We start from the raw sequence: 21,383 nt of genomic DNA, 5'->3' as shown, positions 1-21,383 counted from the left end.
TTGAGAAGTTGTTCTTTCACATGGACATATTGACGAGTATTGAATAACGCATGAGCCTGCTGGGTCGGCGTCACCTAGGATGAACGGTAGTTTGTATCAAAATGGAGTTATTGGGTTTCCTTTCTCTTTTGTCTGAAATTGGTATTGCTGGTAAGAGTCCAGTTGATGTTTAGTATTGTAGGCAGTGTGTTGGAAGTAGTAAAGTATAAAATTATTACCTCCCTACAGCCGTGTGCCATATGATGAACATGTGTTTTGATGAGCCTCGACGACTCGACTTTTGATTTTACCGAGATGCGCCAGATGCACGTGACAATGCTCATACAAAGGAGTGCGAATACAAGTGTTGTTACAAAAGATACCATGTCCGTGTCCTCATTTCAAGCCAGGACTATGTAAAGTGCTTGGGTGCTATGAGATAGTCTTGCGAACAATCTTTTCCTTTCCATCCATCCACGGCTGCAGGCAAGCCGGAATGGAGACGGACATTTCCTGCTCGTTCCATCCGGCTTCCAAAAGCGCAGCCAGCACTCGTGGGACGGCGAGAGCAGTGCCGTTGACGGTCCAGGGGAAGGTAAGCTTGCCGTCAATCTTTGCCCGCGTGGCGAGCCTCCGCGTCTGGTAGTCGGTGCAGATGCTGGCAGACGTGACCTCGCCCCAGCCGTCATTCTGCTCCTGGCGAGACGGGAAGAAGGTCTCAATGTCGCACTTGCGTACGGCGGAGGCGCCGAGGTCAGCGGTCGGCATCTCGAGGACGCGGCAGTGCAGGCCGAGAGACCCGAGGATCTCCGTCTGGATGTCGAGCATCTCCTCAAAGACATCGACCGTCTCGTCGGCGTCGGGCGCGGTCCAGGCGAACATTTCGACCTTGGTAAACTCGTGGACGCGGTAGAGGCCCTTTGTGCTCGCGCCGCGGGCGCCGGCTTCAGCGCGGTAGCACCGGGAGACGGCGACGCGTTTTGCGGGCAGCTCCGTGGCGTCGAGGGTCGTCTCGGCCTTCATGCCGGCCAGCGGGATCTCCGACGTGCCGGCGAGGGAGAGCTCTGGCTTGCCGCGCTCGGCGTCGGCGGCGGACTGCGCGAGGCTGTAGATTTGCTGCTCGCCGTTTTGGTCGCGCGGCTGGAAGCCGCAGGCGGCGGCGACGTGGCTGTAGACGACGCTGGGCGGTGCGACCTGGCGCCAGCCGTGCCGCGTGGCGACGGCGAGAGCGTACTGCACGAGGGCCTGCTCCAGCTGCGCGGCCTCGTCGAGGAGGTAGTACCAGCCCCAGCCCGAGACGGTGCCCGCGCCGGCGAAGTCGAGGAGGCCCAGTTCCGAGCCGATGTGGACGTGGGACCGCCACACCTTGTCTGAGGCGCTGGGCGTCTCGTGGGGGTGCTCGTTGATGTAGCTCAGCAGCCGCGGCTCGTCGCCGACGGGGGTGACGTCGCTGGTGAGGTTGGGGATGGCGAGGGCGAGCGCTTCCATCTCCTCGACGAGCTTGGCCTCGTCCTGCTCCACGGCCGCGAGCTTCTGCTTGAGCACGCGGGCCTCTTCCAGCAGCTCGTCGCGGGTCTTGGCCCGAATCTCGTTAAACTCTGCATTGTCGTCGCCGCTGGTGGATGCCGGGTTGGCGATCTGGCGGCGCAACAGGTTCGACCTCTCGCGAACTGCGCGACTGTCCTTTTGAAGGGCCTGCCATTGCGCAAAGATTTCGTTGATGCGGGTGGGGCTCTTGCTCTGCTGGACGTAGTTGCGCTCGAGACAATTTTGCTCGTGCAGTTCCGGGTTCTCCCTAATGTGTCTGATGTCGATGATGGGTTTTGGCGCGGTCGAGGGCCGCTTGACGTCTGCAAAGGCACGGCTTTGTTGTGACGCCACGCAATTCACTCTGCTGATGATGCGCGGCGTGGGTGGTGAAATGAGCAGGAGGCGCCTCCCTGCTGCCCCTAATGAGCTACGCAAGAGACTTGTTGGATCTCTCCCCATCTTGAAGTCCGGTCACTGAGAGGTTAAGATTCGATGTCTCTCTTTCACAATGAGTATTCTGAGGGAGTGCGATGATCTGATATGAAGGCAGCGTGATAACTGTATGAACCGCTTACAAGCATAATAGCAGGGGTTCCACTGATCCATTCACCCAATTAAATGCATCTTCAGCTTCACAGCTCGCTACAGTCGCGCTCACTCCAACGGAAAGACGAGCGTCGAACAGTGTTTGGTTGCATAGTTTAATGATATATTCTTTTATTCATATGTCGAAGGCCAGCAGGTCTCCGGGGTATCAATGCATGTTCACATGTCGGTAGGCAGTTCTCTACGCCCGCCTCGCTATAAAGTTCCCCATGCTCCCAACGTCCAGTTCGATTGACCTCCAGCTCCTCGCATCAGTCCACCCGGGCCCATGCTTTGCCGCTGCTGAGCCTTGACGTCGACTTCATTCGGCCGTGAAGCTCCATTCACTCCTTGTTGAAGCCACAGCTCACGGTCAATATTAGCCATCGCCATCACTTTAAGCTGGCACGCCAAGCTGGCTCCTCCCCACGGCCCGAGAGAACCCAGAGGCCGAAGGGTGCCCTGAATTGTAGGATGGTGGCTCTCTCGCTTCTTCAGAGAGTCCTCAATGACATCCGCTGCGCTTCGAGACTCATCTTCGCCCGTGACTCTACGTTCTTCCGTCTCCCTTGCGGGCGGCTCGATCTCTGTAGGGCCTTCGGTTGCCCGTCGGCTGCCTCTCTTCAGCAACACGTTGTTCTCGTACTGCTTTGGTGCACGCCCCTGAACGGGGTCCCAACCACGCTCGTGGACGAGTTTCGACAGCTCATCGAATATCCTCCGCTTCAAGCCTATGACTCTAGAGCATCCGCCAATGAATACAATGCGCGACATGCACACTGCGCGAGCGTCAATCGGAAGCTGGACAAGGTGTTGGTAAATAAGGAAATGAACAGGGAGCTCGTCATCGTCGAAGCTACTACGTGAGTAGTGTGGCGCGAAGTAGGTGTTTTCGCACGGCTCGGACAGTTGTTGGAATGGTAAGGTGAGGTTCTCCGCTGGTTCCACGGAACGAATCAGAACCTCGACGTTACCATCAGACCGCTCCTCTTCAACTGGCGAAGTCGGTGGGGATTCGTCCTGCTCCTCTACCGTAGGCAACGCCTCTCCTCCAGATTGCTGTTGCTCCGGCTGCCTAATACTTGGGAGATGACCACGCTTGACTTGGCGACACCAGACCAGGCGACAGGCGACTTCTTCGCACTCCTCAAAACTCAGAGAGTGCCGCCCTTGCTCCCTTTCCCGACGTGTCTTTTGCGAGTGCGCTGATGAAGTCGATAGTGCATCTTGCAACAGGTTGTGTGTTTCGTTGACCAGCATCTTTCCTGCGCGGGTAGTCCTTGTTGTACGGATCTCGCGATATTCGTAAACGCTCGTCACACTGGTCTCAGCCCAGCCAAGATCCACGACCAGTGCTGACCGAGTGCCAGCCCCTACAACCGACATGACTGCAGATGACATCAAAGACACAATCGGTGCCTGGAAACGGTGGAAAAGAACATCCAGGGTGGTTGACAGTAATGGCAGAGGTATCGACGAGGACAGAACGAGTAAGGTTCTTCGCGGCCGTGAATCGATAAGAAGGAACCTGGACGGCAAACATTAGTGATGCTGTGATAGACTCATAGACGGCGAGGATGCGTCACTTGTTCAATGCTTCCCGAATTGCTCGGTCTATTTTGTCCTCGAAAAGCCCCAAGTCAACGGTCCGCACATCATATTGCCACAGCTCATGGTCGTCTCCCCAAGTCTTGCCGGTTGGACGCCGCCGCCAATCATCCTTGTGATCTGGATCCCAGGTGCGAAAGTCGCCTACGCGGCGTAGTTGTTCAGGGCCTAGGGATAGCACAGCCTTCGGTACTGGCTCTCCGGCGAACCCAAGCTTAATGAAGCGAGAGCCCAGCTCTATGACGATGGTGTCTTCCTCGGCGCGCAGACTGGATGGGGAGCCAAAGGTTGACGAGATGTTGCGAGAAGGGGTGTGTGGACTCGTAGGGCCGCCGCTGATGCCAGAGCCCGTCTCGGTTCGGATGTTGGCAATGGATCTGTGGGCGAGACTCGGTGCTGCGGAGGACGACATCTTGTAGGAAGTAGTAGAGAGACGAGATATTCGTGGCGTTGAGAGCGTTGCGCTCTGGTTTAGCAAGCCATGCCCCGCGTGTTCAGTTACAAGAGGTTGCCCTTTGTAAGGTTGTAGGCGCCTACAACGGAAAGCACGTCGAGTCGATTGCTAGCAGTCTGGTGTGTCGTCGGGTGTTGTTTGCGCACGATTGAGGGATTGGTTGCAAGCCAGGTGTAATTATTAGGAGAGCCCGTGATACTGGAGGTTTAAGGCAGAGCTCATCGACTGAGCCTCTGAGGTAAGGTACCTATGGCCGAAAACGGGTCAAGCACTGTGGAGCACTGTTGCTGGCGTTTTACTCTGAATAAAGTGGAGATCCGGCGCTACATGGAAGGTGGTGCAGATGTCATTGGGGTGGGTGGCACCGTCCGTAGTCCCGGTAACCACCTCTTCTAGGAGTGATCCAACTACGATCCTTCAATCAACATCTCTCAAACCGAAAAGCACCTATCTCTCGCCAGACTGATGGAGCATTAAAGAAATCATTGGACACGATTTGTGTATTAGTTATTGAGCATTATGAGTCGCGCCTAGCAGATCTTTGGGAGGCTCGTTGCACTCCAATTTTTACCGTTCTATTTCGAGCACAACACGGTTGTTCTTTTTGGCTAGCCGAATCGTCGACGCATCAACGACTTCATGCATTTCGCCCCCCAATATCCCTCTACCCCTTGGATGGTATTCTGCATCCACACTCAATCTTGAGGATCTGATATTTTCTCCTCCGCATTGGTTTCTTGACTTGGTTTTCTTTCAATCCGAGCCATTGGAAGATTGCAATGGGAATCAAAGGGTATTTACCGCCACCCCTGTCCTCTTCTTAAGAAAGCGAGGTCTCACTCATATCACAATCACAGAATTTACCGTGAACTTGGCCCCGGCAAAAGAGTATCTCTTGCCAAACTGGCCACAGAGAAACTTGAAAACACAAGCCGGCCATTGCGGATTGCCATTGATATCGCCATCTGGCAATTCCAGGCACAAGCCGCACGAGGTAGCACCAATCACACGTCCAACTTAGCCGCTTCAGAGCTGACAGACTTCACCAGGTGGGACAAATCCTGCAATCAGGACTCTATTCTACCGCCTGGTGCGACTACTAAGTCTTGGTATACACCCCATTTTTGTCTTTGATGGCCCTCACAAGCCGGCTTTCAAGCGCAACAAGCGTTCTGGTAAAGGGGATGGCCTTGCAATAGCCATGGCGAAGAGAGTCATTCGTCTATTTGGATTCCTAGTGCATGACGCGCCTGGTGAGGCAGAAGCCGAATGCGCTCTCTTACAGCAACGGAACATCGTCGACGCAGTTTTGAGCGAGGATGTCGACACAATCATGTTTGGCTGTACCCGAAGTCTTCGAAACTGGTCAGCAGAGGGGACCCGCGGAGCCAAGACGCCCACCCACGTTAGTATGTACGAGGTCGACAGTTTATTGTCTGCCGAAACGGGTCTGGATCGAGAGGGTATGGTGTTGGTCGCACTGATGAGCGGAGGTGACTACATACCCGAAGGTGTACCAGGATGCGGTCCCAAAGTTGCATGCGAGGCGGCGAAAGCTGGGTTTGGCAAGTCGCTATGCCGCTTGAAGATTGAAGATGATGACCAATTTGACGAGTGGAGGAGGACGTTACGACACGAACTGCGTACGAACGAGAGTGGCTTCTTCAGAGTACGGCACAAAGCTTTGTCCATACCGGACGAGTTTCCAGATCGCCAAGTGCTAAGGTATTATACGCATCCGGTCGTCTCAAGTGCCGCCACTATCGACAGGCTGAAGGCGGATCTCGATTGGAGTCGCCCGATAGATGTGCAAGGTCTCCGGTACTTTGCAGACGAGACGCTTGACTGGGTGAATAAAATCGGTGCCATTAAGCTCACGCGAGTCTTGTCACCTGCGTTACTCGCCCACAAGTTATTGCAGAGGCACCTTTCCGACCAAGCAAGCTACCAGACGGCAGTGGAGATGGAGAAAGAAGAATCGAAACTGGTCAACCGTATCGCCGGGATACGAAGTCATCACAGCACCGATGGCATTTCAGAGTTGCGCGTAGCACACATTCCGACCGATATAGTCGGTCTAGACCTTTCACAAGAACTAGACGAAGCCGACGAAGTGCCCTTTGATCGCCAGGGTCTCGGGCTCAACAGCGACGAGGAGTTCGAAGCTGTCATCGACGGCGAGGGAGTGCCAACGAGCAGCCAGGCTGTGCCAAAAAGTACATTCGACCCATATGCCGCCCAGATGATCTGGCTGCCCGAGTCGCTCGTCAAGCTGGGCGCACCTCTGGCTGTTGAAGATTGGGAAGAGAAGCAGCGGGCCAAGGCTACTAAGGTGTCTACAAAGCCCAAGAACACCAGCAGCAAGGGCTTCGGCAAGAGGAAGCCTGCCAAAGCCGTCCCAGCCGAAGCCGGCGCGCTTGATAGGTGGATGCAAATCACAAAGGGCACCACCACAAGACAATCAGCAAAGACTGGCGGCGCAACATCGCAACATCAAGTAGAAGACGAAGATGTCCTCTCACCACATATTCCGCGGCCCACTACTCTTAGGCCGGATCCAACAAAGATAACGGCTGCGTTTCCGGCCTCCTCTTTTTCCTCACAACGACCGAGTCCTCTGCTGAGACCTATCAACCGAAGTAAGCAATCCAGGTCCAACGGGAAAGCGTCTGCCTCCGCAGAACCAACCGCTCACAGTAACCCCCGGGCATACGCTGGCTCACAACATATGCCTAGAACCACCAAGCCTCGGCAGCCCACAGAGCCGATTCTGTTGTCATCTAGCCCCGTCCCCGCTTCGCCTGCGCCTGCTTTTCCGTCGATGAAAATACCGCTGAGCCCGCTGAGTCCACCGAGCCCGCCGAGCCCACCAACACCTCAGCACATCATCATCGACCTGTCAGGTTCTGACGAAGAGTCCCTCGTCGAGCCCGAGCCGAACCCGCCTACCGCGTCTACATCAGCACCTTGTCATCTCTCCCAAAGCCCTGGGAAACATCGGCCATCGGCAAAAGGTTCGTCAACAATACGACTGCCGACAGCTCCGTCAAAGAGTCAGCGGGGTTTGAAGCAGACACGTATGGAATCCTTCGTGACTAGCACCATCACGCGACAAACGGCGGATCAGGAAGCCAACCGTGACAGGCAGCGAAAGAGTGTCCAGAGCGGTGTCCGCCTCGAAACGTCCATCACTGTCAGCCAGACCGCTAAGGTCAAGCCCGTCGGGTCGAAGGATGCTGCTGGTGCTGGCTTCTGTGGTTTCCGAACCACCAAAGTCACAGCTTCATCCTGGTTAGAATCAGACGATGCGTTTGCGCCAAAACCCACAGCAAAAGTCGCCTCGGGGAAGGCCAGGAAAAAGGTCATGGTGCCACGGGCAAGCGTCAGCGGATTTTTCCGGGTGGTCGAAGTGAGCGACGAGGAGTGGTTCGCTGGAACGAAGGCGACGATGGCATCGGGGCGCTTGACAAAGGACGACGGATGGAGGCAGAGCGAAGTTTCCATTATCGATCTCACAGGAGACAACGAATAATGCAAACCCCTCCTTGTATCACTCTGTACCACTACTATCAAGCGCATTCAAGTCTGATTCAAATAACGACAATGGATTATGTCTGAAATCTAATGCTATATGCCTCCCTGAATCCAGGCCTTCTTTGCAGTGTCGATGCACGACGCGAAGTTCGTCAATGGGTATCCCAGGCTATATCCGTCAAATATTGCCAACTCAAAATAAATCCAAAAATAAGATCAAAATCCGCCAGTAAATTCGTTTATCATCAGTCGGAAGAATAACCAGTATGCTTCTTCATCTCGTTCTGCAGCCGTAGAACGGCCGAGCATTAGAGTCATCTTTTCCGCATCAATGCTCACCATGCCAAGGAAGGTCACGATCCCCGACGGTCACGCATGTGAGGTAGCCAATTCCATCGGCGGCCCTTCCGCTGTTGATGTCCAGCTCTAGACCACTGCCCATAAGCGGCCGGACAATGTCGCGAGCCATCAACTTCAGCTCGTCAATGCGCTTCTCAAATCGCCGGAGATTGTCCCGGCTATACAGCTCAGGTGTCAATTTTAAGAACCGCTTGCACTCGTCGTGGCCTAGGTAGGCCGATGAGGAGGCGCCGAGAGTGCGATATGTGCGGCCGACCGTGGCCAACGGCGGAACGACAGCAGGGAGGGCCAGTTGCTGGTTGTTCCCATTTCGACCGTCGCGAGAGCTTTGTAGTCGACGGTCCGGGGGTGGAGGACTGGTGTTGTCTGCCAGCCACTGACGGAACAGGCTGACGGCTAGCCAGTCGAGATAGTTGTTCTGAGGTGTGACACGCTCGCCCCTCGCTGTCATCAAGCTTAATCGGAAGAGACGGCCTTCGACTCGGCTGACCACCTCTTCTAGCTCGTCGACTTTGTCTTCGATTATGTCTAGAACGATGTCAGGGAGCGCAGCACGGAGGCTGCGTTCTCCTGCTGGCCATTGTCCGACCACGTGAATCAAAGCCTCCTGAAAGATGACTCTGCTGCGGGCAAGGTAGCCAAGACGTAGGTATGAGATGGGATACTTGGCAATCTGCTTCCATAGTCGTGACTGGAATTGAAGCAGATGATGGTCGACCCTGGGGCCAACCACGGCCAATGCATCATATAGGTCCGCCAAGGTGATGAGAGATTTGCACTGAACGTAAGCATCCGCGATATTGACACCGTCGAGAATCGGGGAGTGGTTGTAAAAGATGCGAAAGAGGTTGTCATAGTCGCGGAGGAGATCCTGGTCGGCCTGCGAAAGCGGCTGACTTGTCGCCGTCGTTGTCGAGCTCGGCACGAGGCTCAGATTGGCGACGGAGCGGAAGAAGTTGTGGTTCGAGTGCGCCGACGAGGAGTGGGAGTGGCCCGATGTCTTGCTTCGCGAATACGACACGGGCTGATCGCCGTTGACCGCGCTGCCACCAGAACCAAACAGAGACCCAGAGTTGCCCGCGTTCAGACCCTTTGAGCGATCTTCGTCCTTTTGTACCAGCATTGGTATATCGCCATCCCCCGTACCTGGATCCAATTCATAGCGCCAGCGTTTCTTTGGTGGTGTAGATGAAGTCGTCAAGGCTCGGCTGGAAGGCAGAGGGTTGTACGAGTCGACTGAGGAGCCGTCGCTAATACGAGGCAAGTCATTCGAAGCGCCATCCGAAATTGCCTTGGACCACTCAAGACTAGTGCTGGCCTCGAAGAAGCCGGAGCATTGCGTGAGGGTATGACGATGCAGCAGGTAACGATTCTGGTGGCCACCGGCCTTGACTATGATCTCGACATCGCCCGAATTGTTGAAGACAGGGAACTCATTCTGGGAGATATAGGATGAACCGCCGACGTGAGACCTGTTGTATCGCTTCGTGCGGGATAGTGAAGGACGCGAAACGACCGAGGAGGGGCCTCGCAGGGTGAGGGAGGACGCGGAATCGGGCTGCGAGACCATGAAGAAGGCGTATCGACTCTATCGAGACCGAAGCTGCGAAGGTCGGAGGAGGGACTGATGGCTGATGGCCACGGCGGCTCGGACATGGAGGAACGCGCGCACTGGGGTCCTTGTAGGTGGACAGGCAGTAAACGAAGATGCGACACAAATGGCGCGCAAGAAGCGCGCACAAGTGGCGGAGAGTCGTCGACCGGAAATATGAAGCAGAGGTTGACCACTGTTGTGTGACGGGGAAGCTTGTCGACGGGCTTAAAGGTTTTGGGTTGTGAATCTGCGTTGATGGGTGCACAAGAGCAGCACCGACGGAGGCGTGCAGGACTGAGACAGAATCGAGCCGAGGCGCTGAGAACAATAGAGCTCCTAAGCTACGAGCTACGAGACTGCTCGCACCAAGAAAAGGTGAAGAGGCGGGGAGCGGATGGGCGGCTGGGTTTGATCGTGTCGCGATGCGCGGGGGAGGAGTGTGCGAGCGTGCGTGCGCCGGTGACAAGATGAAATAGCTGCGATGGCGGGAGCTAGAAATGCAGTGTGGTGATGGAGCAAGGTAACGGCGATGCCAAGGATATCTACGCGGAGGCGAAGAGATTAGAGGAGAAACGCGAGCCTGGTTGAGCTGTATGGATAGATGTGTTGATTTGTTGCTGGTCGAATGGGGTCTTGGGGTAGCCAGTGAAGTAATCAGCACGAGGACGACCGAGATGGAGAAATCAAGAAGCAAGACGAGCAGGCAAGAGTCTGAGACCCTGGTGACTCGGGGAGAGGGGAGAGGGGTCTTGACGCTATTTGGTACGGATAAGGTAGCGAGCACCCCGTGATGCGACTGCCGGCGACAAGACTGAGGACTGTACAGGAGATGTCAACGATGGGAGAAGAGCGAGCACCAGCACAAGTCCAACGAGAGCCGGTTCAGAGCAGAGAGAGAAAACAGCTGTATCCGTACGCAGTAGACGTGTGCCGGACGCGTAGAGCCAAAGAGTGAAGCGTGAACCAGGATATTGCGACGGCGCCGGCGACGAGAAGTGGGACAGGGACAGGGTGAGCAAGCTCTGCGTTGTGCAGTTGCCAATAAGATGGCGAAGACAGGCGCAATGGGACAGGTTGCTCTGGGTCAACCTAGAAGTGGGAGACGAACCTGGAAACGCTCAGGATATCATTTCATAGAGGCAAAGAGGTTCTGAGGCACACATGAGTTTGAACCCACCACCCAGCCAAACGATAGAGTACATTACTGTAAGGTAGGTAAGGAAGGCAAGTAAAGTCGGGACGATGGGTGCCAGTTGACGGGTAGAGGTTGAGTCAATTGCCAACGTACCAATGAGCGGAAAGGGACAATCCTCCTTGATACTTGTAAGGGCAAGAGAAGAAGGATTCTTTCCCAGGCTCTCCCAGCTATCCCAGCAGTGTGCTTGTCTTCATAGGACGACGATGAATAAAAGTTGCCTCCGTGCCTCCCCTTCGAGCTTGCGCTCGCCGATAGTGGGTGCAGACCACTCGCCTCCTTTCATCGTTGCCCAACCATAGGTTGCTTGAATACCCTCATGAGGCGAGGAGATGCAGGGGGCATCATCGTGCATGCTGGCAAGGCAGACTTCGCAGACTCGTCCACTGGCACTGGCGGCGGGGGCCACCTCCCGTGCCTTTCCCACATGCACCTCACCTTGGCCACCCCGGGCTGCCAGGTCACGACATTTCATTCTCTTGCTGCCATGGACCATGCTCGCAATGGCAGGCTCGCAGCAGCCTGCGATACGTATTTGGCCAATGGAAGGTCAGGTGGAAAGTTCAGCCAAAACGTGACCTAGGTGTGGGGGAAAGAGGTCAGACCCCCAATCAATCGGAGCATCCTCGTCACGTGAGCCGGGACGGGAATCTTCCTGGATTCTATTCCTGAGCTGTTCTTCCCTCTTTCCTGACCCGGTCCTGCCAGCCAGCCTCCGGATTTTGGCGGCTCGTCTGGAGCCTTTGGTCAAGGCTTTGTGATTGGTCACGAGCTTGGCGATAGCCGGGTACCCCGAACCACAGTTGGGCTTGCATGTCGATCAAAGTATTCCGTCATCTCTCACTCCCACCCACTTGTATCGGCCAGGTCATTGGCCAGATTCATCCTCTCAATACTCCACCAGTTTACAGCAAGAAATGCTCCATACTTTCTCGCCGCGATACGCCAATGAGAAGTCAAGTTTGGTCCGCCAATGGAACGACTTCACTCTGCGCTGCACCGTTGCCCGCTCCTCGCAAACCTCCGTGCGGCCCTCACAGTGTCACGCAATGGAACTTCGGAGGCAGAGAGCAGCTGGACGGGCGCGCGAGTGAGCGAGCGACAAGGTACCTAGCTGCTGTTGGAGGTTCCCCGGGCATCCAATGGTTCCCACCACCACCCGATTCAGCCAGTAAGCGGCCATCATTCAACTCCTCGAATCCTGAGGTGTGCTTCACTGATCACTCTGCCGACCCCATTGCTGTTCTGGCGCGCCCTGCAAGCTGCTGGAACTTGCCGTTCTTCCACTCGTGACCCTCGTTGGACTCGTAAGTCGTGGCCCCCTTTCTAAGTGTCTATGCCAATGCAGTGTGTCCAGGGTCTCATCTAACCGTTCACGGTCTCACTCTCTCACTCTCTCACCTGGGGGCGGAGGTTGATGCTCCCCTCCCTCTCTCACAATGTATCGAGCTGAGTCTCGTGCTCCAGCCCACAGCCAGCATCGCTTTGCTTCGCCTGTTGGCACTCGCACTGGGCTCCACTGGCGCTGACTGTCTATTCTGTCACACATGACGACGGATTTGGCACTTGCACCCCCATGCCCGTCCGTCGTATCATCGCAGACTAAGGTAGGTTAGCAGGCCCGTCCATTTTGTCTCGTCTTATCCAAGGCCACTCGCCCCAAGACTCTTGACTCGGGTTTGCATCGGCCGTCGAGCGCTATCAAGGTTTTCTTGTCTTGCAAAGGGTCTTGGGCGCCTCGGCAACGCAACAAACCGCGTTCCGACAAAAACTATCCCGTACCTTACTATGTAGCTTAGTCGACCTAGATACTATAGAGTGAAGGCCACGCGTTTCACCGCCAGATACCGAACAAAATATGCTGTGGGCGAGATATGGACACAAGACATTTGATGTACGAGCAAATGCCACTTTATCTGAATTTAGTAATATTTCTTCTGAATTTTTTGAAGTTTGCTAACATCGCATATTGGCCTCTCCAATGCGGTAGCTGACCGCGAAATAAGCAGAAAGAGACCAGACTGGTCTGTTAAGACCGGTTTCCATAGTAGATGATGTGCCCAGACTAAGAAATCCTTTTCTCTGCTGGCCGGCCTTCGTTTGCTTGCCGTGATGATATGATGTATCCTCATTCAGGTACTCAACCCATCCAACCCGGCCCCACCAAGTGAACCTCTTAGGAAAAATACCATTGCGCCCCCCCAGACCTTGTCGTTTTGTAATGTGATTCCAAAGAAAATAAAATAAAGCCGAACGCGCCGTTGTGTAACGCGTGGTCGCTTCACATAACCATATTGCTGTCAGCCTCCATCATGTTGCCTGGTTCTACTGCTGCGGGAGACTCGGTCGCAAGCAACGTCTCTTGACCATCAAAGGCGGGAGGCGAGCACTGGAGGTTTCGCATGGCGCCCTCGGCGTCTCTGCTAACAAGGCGGCCTTGACGGAGATCCTCTGCGAAGAGGAAGAAACCCTCCGCGGCTTCGACGAGGTACGATTGTAGCCCCTTGCTCTCCAGCCGGATGATGGCGGAGGAGACAGGATAGTGGTTCTCAATGAATCGGGCCCAGCCGCGTGCCGCGGCTTGGATGTGTTGGTCTTCGCTGATACGTCTCCAGCCAATGCCGAGATGCAGAGTGAATTGATCGACGATTGGTTGCGCAGAGCTCTCCGATGAAAGAGTCGTGGATGTAGACGCCATAGCAGGCTGGGCGGCTTGAAGATTTGGCATGACGGCCTGGGTAAGGCGTTGGGATTTATTGCTGCGTAAAGATGGGCGTTCTTGCTGCTCGTGGAGACGTGTGATGGCCTCTTGTGTTTTGCGAGCATCGTCTTGCGCAGCCTTCTCTTCGACCCAGGTGCCAGATTGACTGCCAGCATCCGCAACGTAGCTACCCTTCTTTATGAGAACCATACCAGGGCCGTACTCCCACTCTTCTTCGGGTTCTTTGGGTGCGGTATGGGGTTCAGGCTCGTCGGTAACCAGATTGGGGGCAGCCTCGTCGCGCGAACGTTTGCGGCCAGCGACTCGAAGGCTTCCGGCGGGCATTGCCGGCGGCGCAGGGCAGCGTTTGAAGGCGGTGGGCTGGCCAAAGGGTGCGGCTTGGGGAGAGAATGGTTCCATGCCGAAGCTCGCTTGGTGGGCGGGCTGGGGAGGAAGAGCCATGACGGGGGAGCCAGTGGAGAAGGAGTGACCGAAAGGAGACATGGCTGTATTGTTAGACCTGCGCAAGGTAAGTTCAGACTTTAGATTCAAGTAACTCTTTTACGAATCACAATGTGTTAGTAGTTGAGCAAGACGTTGGTCGCTAGTTCCAGTCGCTGGATGGACGTGTTGTCTGGTAGGATTTGAGGGCGATCGTTTGGCGAGATGGTTGTAAAGGTGAACAAGATGGTGACGACTGGGTGGTGATGATGAATGGTGGATGGGAATTGGCAGGTTGAGATGGCTAAGCCCGAGTGATGATGGGTTGGAGGAGCAGGTTGGTTGGCAGAAGGAAGAAGCTGTTCAGATCCAAGTGGGAGACTGAGCAGTTAATGGAAGAGTGGGAAGGCGTCTGACGAGATGGCAGGAAGCAGACATGTAAGAGTTCAGGTTGGTATGTGTAGCAGGAAGGAAGATGAGGTTGTCCGAGAGACAAAGACTAGACGAGTTGCGGCATGAGAGTGGATGAACTGTGGTAAGGAAGAGGGAGGGAAGGCGCCGCGAGTAAGAGGTGGGCGCGAGAAGAAGGAGCTTTCCTTTTGTATCCTACAAGGTCAATTGAGAGACGGAAGGGAAACGCGAGCAACGGGTAAGAGGCAGGAAAGGGCCGACGAAAAGGTTTGGACCTGGAGGGTTGGATGCGTGGTAGACAAGGGAACGCCGCCTTCCATTTGCGAGCCGTCCTACCCCCGGCACCCCGGTCTCACCTCAGGAAGTGTCGTTGCGCTGCGGAGAGGCGCTCAGCTTCCAAAGTGCAGTTTGTACAAAGTAGGTACGTACCTGTCAAGCCAAGGAGGGAAAGCACAGCTCCAGGATGGTAAGTGAGTTTGGGCGTATCACAGATCATCTTGAGCACGGGCGCACCTTCTTGGCTCATCTGAGAAGAGACTTCCACAGTGCATGGAGAAAACGGGTAATTGTTGGTACTCTGGTCTCCATCCATCAGCCCAGTTCCCCCCATAGAGTTAGCATCAGTCAGTCGCCTTTGTATCAGCAAACGAGGCACGCGAGGCAAACTCGTACCTTGTTCCCAACGCGTCCATGCCGAATCAGGGCTGGCTAGGACGCATGCTTGCCCGCAGTTGCTACAGCTGCAGCACATCGTCGCATTGCGCGCCTCGCTACGATAGATCCAGTGACTTTGTAACTACCTACGCTTGCTACATGCTAAGTCCCGTTTTCCGAATATTCGCTTCCCCGCGGCCCCGGTAGTTGAAAAGTGAGACTGCTCACTTGACAAAATGTCTTCTGTCGGCATTCCATACAATTGACCGTTGATCTCTGAAATGTTAAAAGCAAGTATTCTCACATTATGTAGTCGTATGCGAAAGTAGATAGAGATAGACGAGTGTACTTGGCAGTTGAATGCGTTGAGACTTGTCAGAGCTAGCCATTGTAGTAAGGTAGTTTGACTTCGTGAACAATGCTTTCGTCCCGTTCCTCGTCAGAAATGAGTCCTACCGGTCAGGCGCCGAGTGACCTCTTTCTCGCGATGTTCGTTCACTATGTACTTATACCTCGGTGGCGACTTGGCGACTTCCTGCAGTCTGTGGGTGATGCCTTCCCTCTCACATGCTGCGAGTCGGGCGATGGCCAATGGATGAGACGTATGTCGCGTTGAATTGGAACAATATAGTCATCCAGGCGACCTTCAAAAGTTCTGTCAGGCTATCATACTGCCAACTACGACTCCAATTGGAGATCAACAATGTTGCGCCTAGATCCTACCGTCATTCGCATAACTCTCTCAGATGTTAAGCGATACGAGGGTCAGCGCAAAGCACAGGACGGCGGCGGTCGAGGCAACAATACCCATTCGAGTCTACAGTCATCTACGAGTAGCCTACTACACGAGTCGCTGCGACTCCGCTTCTTGCCAGACAATATTCGATCCAGCGAAGAGAGTATCGAGATTTACAACAGTCCAGCCGCCCTTGACGGTGACGTTGGTGACACTATTGTCGAGGACAGCGAAAAGATGGAAACATCCCCCAGTGATAACGAAGACGAAGAACAAGAAGCCGAAAACGAGTCGATGAGAGATACTTACGATGACCGGTTACCGGGCCTCAACGCCCCGAGGCTACCACTCCCTTTGCCCTTCTCCGCGACAGCAAGAGTAACAACAGCAATGAACCACCCTGGAACTGTATGTTGTTGTTCTTGAATTTGGCATGATCCAGCGGTTACGCTGACCTTGGCCGCCTGACAGATCATTCGGCTGCCAAGGGGCTCGCAACATGGCGAATCAAGATGCACCGCATATTTGGCACCGAAAATACTGTCAAAACGGGCAGCCGATGTCATCTCCCGACATAACGACCTATCAACGAGACAGACCTTGCGACAAATACCAGTCCACAATGATGATGCGGCGAACACATGGCAGCCGTATGCTTCAGGTGACCTGGCCGAAGCTGAGCAGCATGGACGGCAGCAGCCACCATTTCTGCCGAGTATACCAAGTCCTTCCCCGAGATCACCTCGACGTGGTGAGAGAGCAAACATCCCCGCTGGAGGGATTGCCGAAGCCATCCGACGAGTCGGCGTCATGGTGGACTCGGAAGAGACAGACGAACAAGGAATGAACATGTGGCGTCTAGCGGCACCTCCCCAGGACGAACAAGACGAGGTACAGGACTTGGAAGATTAATAGACTGCGGGGCGACGGGAGCAGGTGCTCGTTGAGTAGCCGCTCAGGCTCGCCTATCAGGCCATATCATTTACATTGATAGGTAATCATACCGGTAGGGACTACCTCACGAGGGCAGTCAGTTGGTCGAAGAAAGCTTGATTAACACTGCAAAGAGAAGAGGTTGTTTTGCGATGAGCCATGCAGAAAGGCGTTTGCAGTATAAGACTATAAGTAGGCACATTAGCTGAAGCAGCTGCGCAAACATGATAGACATGAGACAATGTGAGACTCTTCAGGTCGTCCTAGCCAGTGAGTGTCACAGACTCTGGAACGTGCTTGTTAGACCTTGGCCGATCTTAGACTCCCGCAGAGCTTCCATCATTCCATGAGATACCATGGTGATGCCGATAATCTCTCTCGGTTTCTCAACAGTTGTATAGTTTTCTTCCAGACCCACAGACCTAGGCCCATCGTTCAGTTGGTCCAAGTGAGCAGCGAATCTCCAGCAAAGCCACAAGTCACGAGCCAAGCCTGGGGCGCTAGACTTGTGATTGTCGATGAAGAGACGGGGTGATCATGGCCAAGTGAGCCTGGCCGACACACTTCTCTCTGCAGTCACTGTTTTCTACCAAATGGTTCTTGGCCCAATAGGACGGGTACAATGGCAGCCCGATCGGTGCAGAGAAGTGCTTGGTATCTATGCGTTTATGGGACAAGGAGGTTGGGCTCCTTACGCGTCATTAAGAAAGGATTCATTCAAATTGCACAGGAAGTAGGCCTTCCATGCAGCACAGTGAAACCAAATTTAGTTTACCCATTGGAAGAGGTCCTGTGTTTTGCCCGAACCTGACAAGAAGAAGCGTGTTATTCAAGCAGTATTCATCAAGAGAGCCGGATGAGTTTGAAGCTTCCTCACCAAATCACGCAAAGTCAAGGGAAAGGGTTGTGTGTTGGTTCATGATGTTATTACACATCTAATAAATACAGTCGTCGCCTCGTCTCAGTCATCCCAAATGCCCATGCCGACATGCTCCCAGTGAGTTACCGCCACATCTTCTGGGGCCCTGCGCAACCAATGCTTTTTGCTTCCCTATCTTGACTTATGATGAAAATGAACAAACCGAAAAAACTTTGCCGGAAAAAATCGACCGCTGCCCACCAAAGCTCCTCGCAATGCATCATGAGATTTTCCAGGCCGAGCCATATAAATGCCACAAAAACTCCACTTCAAAATGTCCTGATCCCAGGTCTATCATTTCTCTTTTGCCTCCCCAATAATGCATGTTGGATAATTGTTTCCCGTCAGGTAGATTTGTAATGTGATGCCAGAATACAAAGTCGAAGTGGGAATGTTGGGCAAACGCCGAGAAGGGTGGAGAGGAAATTGGTATCATGGCTTTGCTTTAAGCAAAAACAAAAAAGAAAAACAAGAAGGAAACACGAAAATGAGAAAAATAGAGTGAAATGCTAGCTAGAGGTGCTACTAGCTCTGCACACTTCAATGTTGATATCTTTGGGCGAACCTCCCATGCTGAAGACTCGGTGCAAGAGACTACGCTTCGTCATGCTCGTCCGTCGGTATTGGTAATCAGCGTCGCACGGGCACGGTAAAACTGGACTGCTTTGCTGGCTTTGCCGCTCAAGCTCGGCATCCCATCCATAGAGATCCTCGTCGGGTGCGGCACGGCAATACGGTGCAGGCTCGTCGTTAGGCATGGCAACAGCCTCATCCTCTGGTGGAGGATGGACGTTGATGCCCAGCAAGTTCGAAAAGTCCGTGAATCGACAATCGATTGGCGGAGACGCGGGTAGAGGCAGCTCGCTTGCATCAACTTCCTTGGCAATCAACTCGTTGGTAGCACCTCTGCCGGTCGGTTCGCCGGAATCTTCTGGTGCAGCAGGAGGTATGGCTGGAGTGGACACCGCAGGAGAAATAATTCCCATATCGTGAACAGAAACCGGCTTCAACTTGGCGTCTTCGGATATCTCCGTAGTGATCCTCAGGGGAGCGGGAGTGTTGGTTCGCGATCGAACTCGAATAGGGCGTCGTACCATCCATGGTCGTGGGTTGTGGTAAGCGCTAAATTCCTTTGCGGCCATGCCACCTTTGCATCCACCATTGATGGTGTGTTGTGGACCAGCAAAAGCAACCTTCTTAATTTCACTGCCGGCCTCTGACGCCGCGAGAGGTAGTCGTTTGCCTGGATGAGGCTCCTCCCACGGGTTGAAAAGGTGACGGACACGTGAGAAGCCGTCCAGAGGGAGGTGAGAAGATGATGTCGCTGGTGTGGTGGATGTAGTTGATGGCATGACCTCTGGTTCCTATAAAGGGTTGCTCTGGCTGGCTTCAGCCATGGTGACGTCCCCATCAGTAATCGGGCCCGATGATGTCGGATTGTTTCGTCGGTTAGAGCGTGATTTGCGATGGAGACCCAGCTTGGCGCCAACCTTCTTCCACCCGTTGGTGTGTGCGGTCAATGCCCGTTGGAGTCCACCAGGGGAAGTGCTGAATGTCCAGTCCGAAGTTGGCGGAGTAGTGGGAGGAGTCATTGGCTCTGTGCCAGGAGAAACAGCGCTTCCACTATCATCTGTCAATCCCTCGCGTTCAGCGTGTTCGCCCGACGCAGAAGCTGATCGACTTGTGGCACCACTGCGACCCAAAGTCAGCTGGGGTAGGAACTTGGGAGACTTCACAGGCTCTTCTGACCTAGCCCCAGCACCCTCGGCCCGAAGGCGCAGGCGACCAGGTCGCCCGTCGTCCTCCGCCATACGGCAATCGCCATGGCCTGGTTGGACTGACTCGATGAAGGGAACAAGTACAGAATCGTTCATGAGCTCGTACACGATTCTGACGGCGTCGTCGAGTTCACTTGGAGGAGGTGGGGCCGAGGAGCAGTCCAGGGTCGTAAGATGATTCCGCACGGGTGAAGGAAGGTTAACTTCCCGCGGTGCATATGGAATAATGTATGCTTGCATGAGCTTCTCCCACAATGAGCAGACATGCTCTTTACCATCGCCGATCCATTCCTGATTGGTGATGATCTGCTCGTATGCCTTGCGATATCTGTCGGCGTCCATAGTGAACTCAAGGGTCTCCAGACAGTGGTTCTGAGAAAGGTATGCCATGAATGCTGCTAGTGTCCATGGCGGCGTTGAGGTGTTGGAGAGAATCTCCGAGAGAGTGGGTGGTGTTAAGATGACGGCGCCGGGCATCAAGGCCCCGCTGGTGGGCCTCGACCTCGACATGATCGTGGTGTATTCCCAGTCCAGGACAGCTGAAGCCGGACTAGGCGGTGACAGTTCCCTCTCGGGTGACGGTGAAGGACTCAGGTAGATGGGGGAGTGCTTTCTTATCCTGGACCTTTTCATTTCCACGCCAAGTTCTTGTACAGAAAAGGTTGGAGTTGCCAAAAGTCGCTGATCGAGAAGATAGCAGCAGACTAGTGTTGGAGGGCAGTCTTGTGTGCCTAGAGTTGCATCGATGACCCCATAGAAGGCGTTTGTTGTTGCAGGAAACTACAGTGAGTGCAGCCTCTCTTCGGTTGAGACGAATTCGGGTCGTCTTCCACGGAACGTTTTCCTTGGCGGAGAGTCTCGATGAAGTGAACAAATCCTACTTTTTGTTGCACAAGTGGGTACGGCAAGTTGAGTAGCGCTATTCGTTGATCGAGTGAAGATTATCGATGTGGTGTAAAATGCTTGTTGTTGTAGTGTTGAGTCCAAAAGAGCAAGCACAGCTTAGGTCGTAGAAAGCTGGGAAAGGACGGGGCCCACGGTAGGTATATAGCCCAGAGCGTTGTAGATAAGGGCGCTATGTCCAGTCAGGCTTTGGGAGGAGGCTTGCACTAAGACAAGATTGGAGACGCTAGAAGTGTCTTGGTGACGGGAATGGAATTGACTCGTCGCAATCGGCAATGAGTGTGCAAGATGCTGCTTGCAGAATGTCGCAGACGACAGTCAGTCAACAGTAAGAGTGCAGCGAAGCCCCAAGGTAGACCAGTGGTAGTGTGTTCTGAGAGATGTGTGCGGAATGCAATCAAGCCACACGTTCGACGGTTATCCAATACGGTCGAGTATACGATGCGGTACAAACGGGTTCCTTTGGCTCGTGGCTTCGGAGACTGGCGACGTGACGTCTTTACAGATTCGAATTCGGGAGGGGAATGCTGATCGAAGGAAACAAACGGTATGGGGCGTGGTTTGGTGGTTGAATTCGTCAATACTGTGGAAGGTCTCTCGAAGTTGGTGTTTGGTAGGACAAGGAAACTAGCTATGAGAGAACGTGGTAGCGAGATGGTGACCCGTGTCGGAATAGCTGTGTTGTGTTGTGTTGTGGGCACGAGGAATGAAGTCGGCGACGATGTTCGTACGGCGGCAGGCGATTGATGTCGTGCAGCGATATGGATATCTCTTTGATTTGGAGGGGATATCAGGCGAATGTGACGGAGGGTGTCGAGAAAAGGATTCGCAGTGGATCGTGAGAGAGTGGAAGAAGCAGGAAGTAGGCGAAGAAGGAAAATGGAACTAGTGAGTATGTCTGTTTTGTGAGAATCGGGAGTGTTTGAGAAGGAGAGGGAAGGTGAAGCATTAACGGTAGGATTGATGGGGATGGGTAGGAGGAGAAGACATGAGATAGCTAAAAGCGTCCGGTATCCATCCAGACAGAACAAGTACATGGGGCAAGTATTTTTTGGACGGCGGCCGTAC

At 54.1% G+C, this 21,383-nt stretch overlaps 11 protein-coding genes across 11 annotated transcripts; 3 read left to right on the top strand and 8 right to left on the bottom strand.

The window, feature by feature from the left end:
• Nucleotides 1-43: 43 nt before the first annotated feature.
• On the bottom strand, nt 44-549 carry BDZ83DRAFT_356150 (uncharacterized protein). Its single transcript, XM_060502550.1, has one exon. It carries the CDS (start codon nt 363-365, stop codon nt 108-110), a length of 258 nt encoding a protein of 85 aa, XP_060364392.1. The 5' UTR covers nt 366-549; the 3' UTR covers nt 44-107.
• Nucleotides 197-2,176, bottom strand: BDZ83DRAFT_356164 (seryl-tRNA synthetase). The gene has a single exon (XM_060502551.1). It carries the CDS (start codon nt 1,966-1,968, stop codon nt 412-414), a length of 1,557 nt encoding a protein of 518 aa, XP_060364391.1. The 5' UTR covers nt 1,969-2,176; the 3' UTR covers nt 197-411.
• A 22-nt stretch (nt 2,177-2,198) lies between these two features.
• Nucleotides 2,199-4,360, bottom strand: BDZ83DRAFT_623340 (uncharacterized protein). The gene is made up of 2 exons (XM_060508375.1): nt 3,681-4,360; nt 2,199-3,622 (listed from the first exon to the last, which is right to left on the bottom strand). The coding sequence occupies exons 1-2, from the start codon at nt 4,112-4,114 to the stop codon at nt 2,311-2,313; spliced, it is 1,746 nt and encodes a 581-aa protein (XP_060364390.1). The 5' UTR covers nt 4,115-4,360; the 3' UTR covers nt 2,199-2,310.
• A 217-nt stretch (nt 4,361-4,577) lies between these two features.
• On the top strand, nt 4,578-7,130 carry BDZ83DRAFT_356022 (PIN domain-like protein). Its single transcript, XM_060502549.1, has 4 exons — nt 4,578-4,949; nt 5,014-5,150; nt 5,206-6,795; nt 6,893-7,130. Exons 1-4 carry the CDS (start codon nt 4,936-4,938, stop codon nt 6,979-6,981), a joined length of 1,830 nt encoding a protein of 609 aa, XP_060364389.1. The 5' UTR covers nt 4,578-4,935; the 3' UTR covers nt 6,982-7,130.
• Nucleotides 7,131-8,018: 888 nt separating this feature from the next.
• On the bottom strand, nt 8,019-9,620 carry BDZ83DRAFT_578897 (uncharacterized protein; the record flags this gene model as incomplete). Its single annotated transcript, XM_060505181.1, has 1 exon — nt 8,019-9,620. One exon carries the CDS (start codon nt 9,618-9,620, stop codon nt 8,019-8,021), a length of 1,602 nt encoding a protein of 533 aa, XP_060364388.1.
• A 2,032-nt stretch (nt 9,621-11,652) lies between these two features.
• On the top strand, nt 11,653-12,132 carry BDZ83DRAFT_652296 (uncharacterized protein; the record flags this gene model as incomplete). The annotated part of the gene is made up of 1 exon (XM_060510514.1): nt 11,653-12,132. The coding sequence occupies one exon, from the start codon at nt 11,653-11,655 to the stop codon at nt 12,130-12,132; it is 480 nt and encodes a 159-aa protein (XP_060364387.1).
• A 988-nt stretch (nt 12,133-13,120) lies between these two features.
• On the bottom strand, nt 13,121-14,044 carry BDZ83DRAFT_578907 (uncharacterized protein; the record flags this gene model as incomplete). Its single annotated transcript, XM_060505183.1, has 1 exon — nt 13,121-14,044. One exon carries the CDS (start codon nt 14,042-14,044, stop codon nt 13,121-13,123), a length of 924 nt encoding a protein of 307 aa, XP_060364386.1.
• Nucleotides 14,045-15,749: 1,705 nt separating this feature from the next.
• On the top strand, nt 15,750-16,694 carry BDZ83DRAFT_752714 (uncharacterized protein; the record flags this gene model as incomplete). Its single annotated transcript, XM_060514239.1, has 2 exons — nt 15,750-16,190; nt 16,254-16,694. 2 exons carry the CDS (start codon nt 15,750-15,752, stop codon nt 16,692-16,694), a joined length of 882 nt encoding a protein of 293 aa, XP_060364385.1.
• Nucleotides 16,695-18,143: 1,449 nt separating this feature from the next.
• Nucleotides 18,144-18,776, bottom strand: BDZ83DRAFT_752713 (uncharacterized protein; the record flags this gene model as incomplete). The annotated part of the gene is made up of 1 exon (XM_060514238.1): nt 18,144-18,776. One exon carries the CDS (start codon nt 18,774-18,776, stop codon nt 18,144-18,146), a length of 633 nt encoding a protein of 210 aa, XP_060364384.1.
• A 222-nt stretch (nt 18,777-18,998) lies between these two features.
• On the bottom strand, nt 18,999-19,922 carry BDZ83DRAFT_578887 (RGS domain-containing protein; the record flags this gene model as incomplete). The annotated part of the gene is made up of 1 exon (XM_060505177.1): nt 18,999-19,922. One exon carries the CDS (start codon nt 19,920-19,922, stop codon nt 18,999-19,001), a length of 924 nt encoding a protein of 307 aa, XP_060364383.1.
• Nucleotides 19,923-20,266: 344 nt separating this feature from the next.
• Nucleotides 20,267-21,383, bottom strand: BDZ83DRAFT_356004 (uncharacterized protein). The gene has a single exon (XM_060502548.1). The coding sequence runs from the start codon at nt 21,350-21,352 to the stop codon at nt 20,522-20,524; it is 831 nt and encodes a 276-aa protein (XP_060364382.1). The 5' UTR covers nt 21,353-21,383; the 3' UTR covers nt 20,267-20,521.

The sequence above is a fragment of the Colletotrichum acutatum genome (genome assembly GCF_030867785.1).
Source record: "Colletotrichum acutatum strain CBS 112980 chromosome Unknown BDZ83scaffold_53, whole genome shotgun sequence".
Classification (NCBI taxonomy): domain Eukaryota; kingdom Fungi; phylum Ascomycota; class Sordariomycetes; order Glomerellales; family Glomerellaceae; genus Colletotrichum; species Colletotrichum acutatum.
This window is presented reverse-complemented; position numbering and strand designations above follow the sequence as displayed.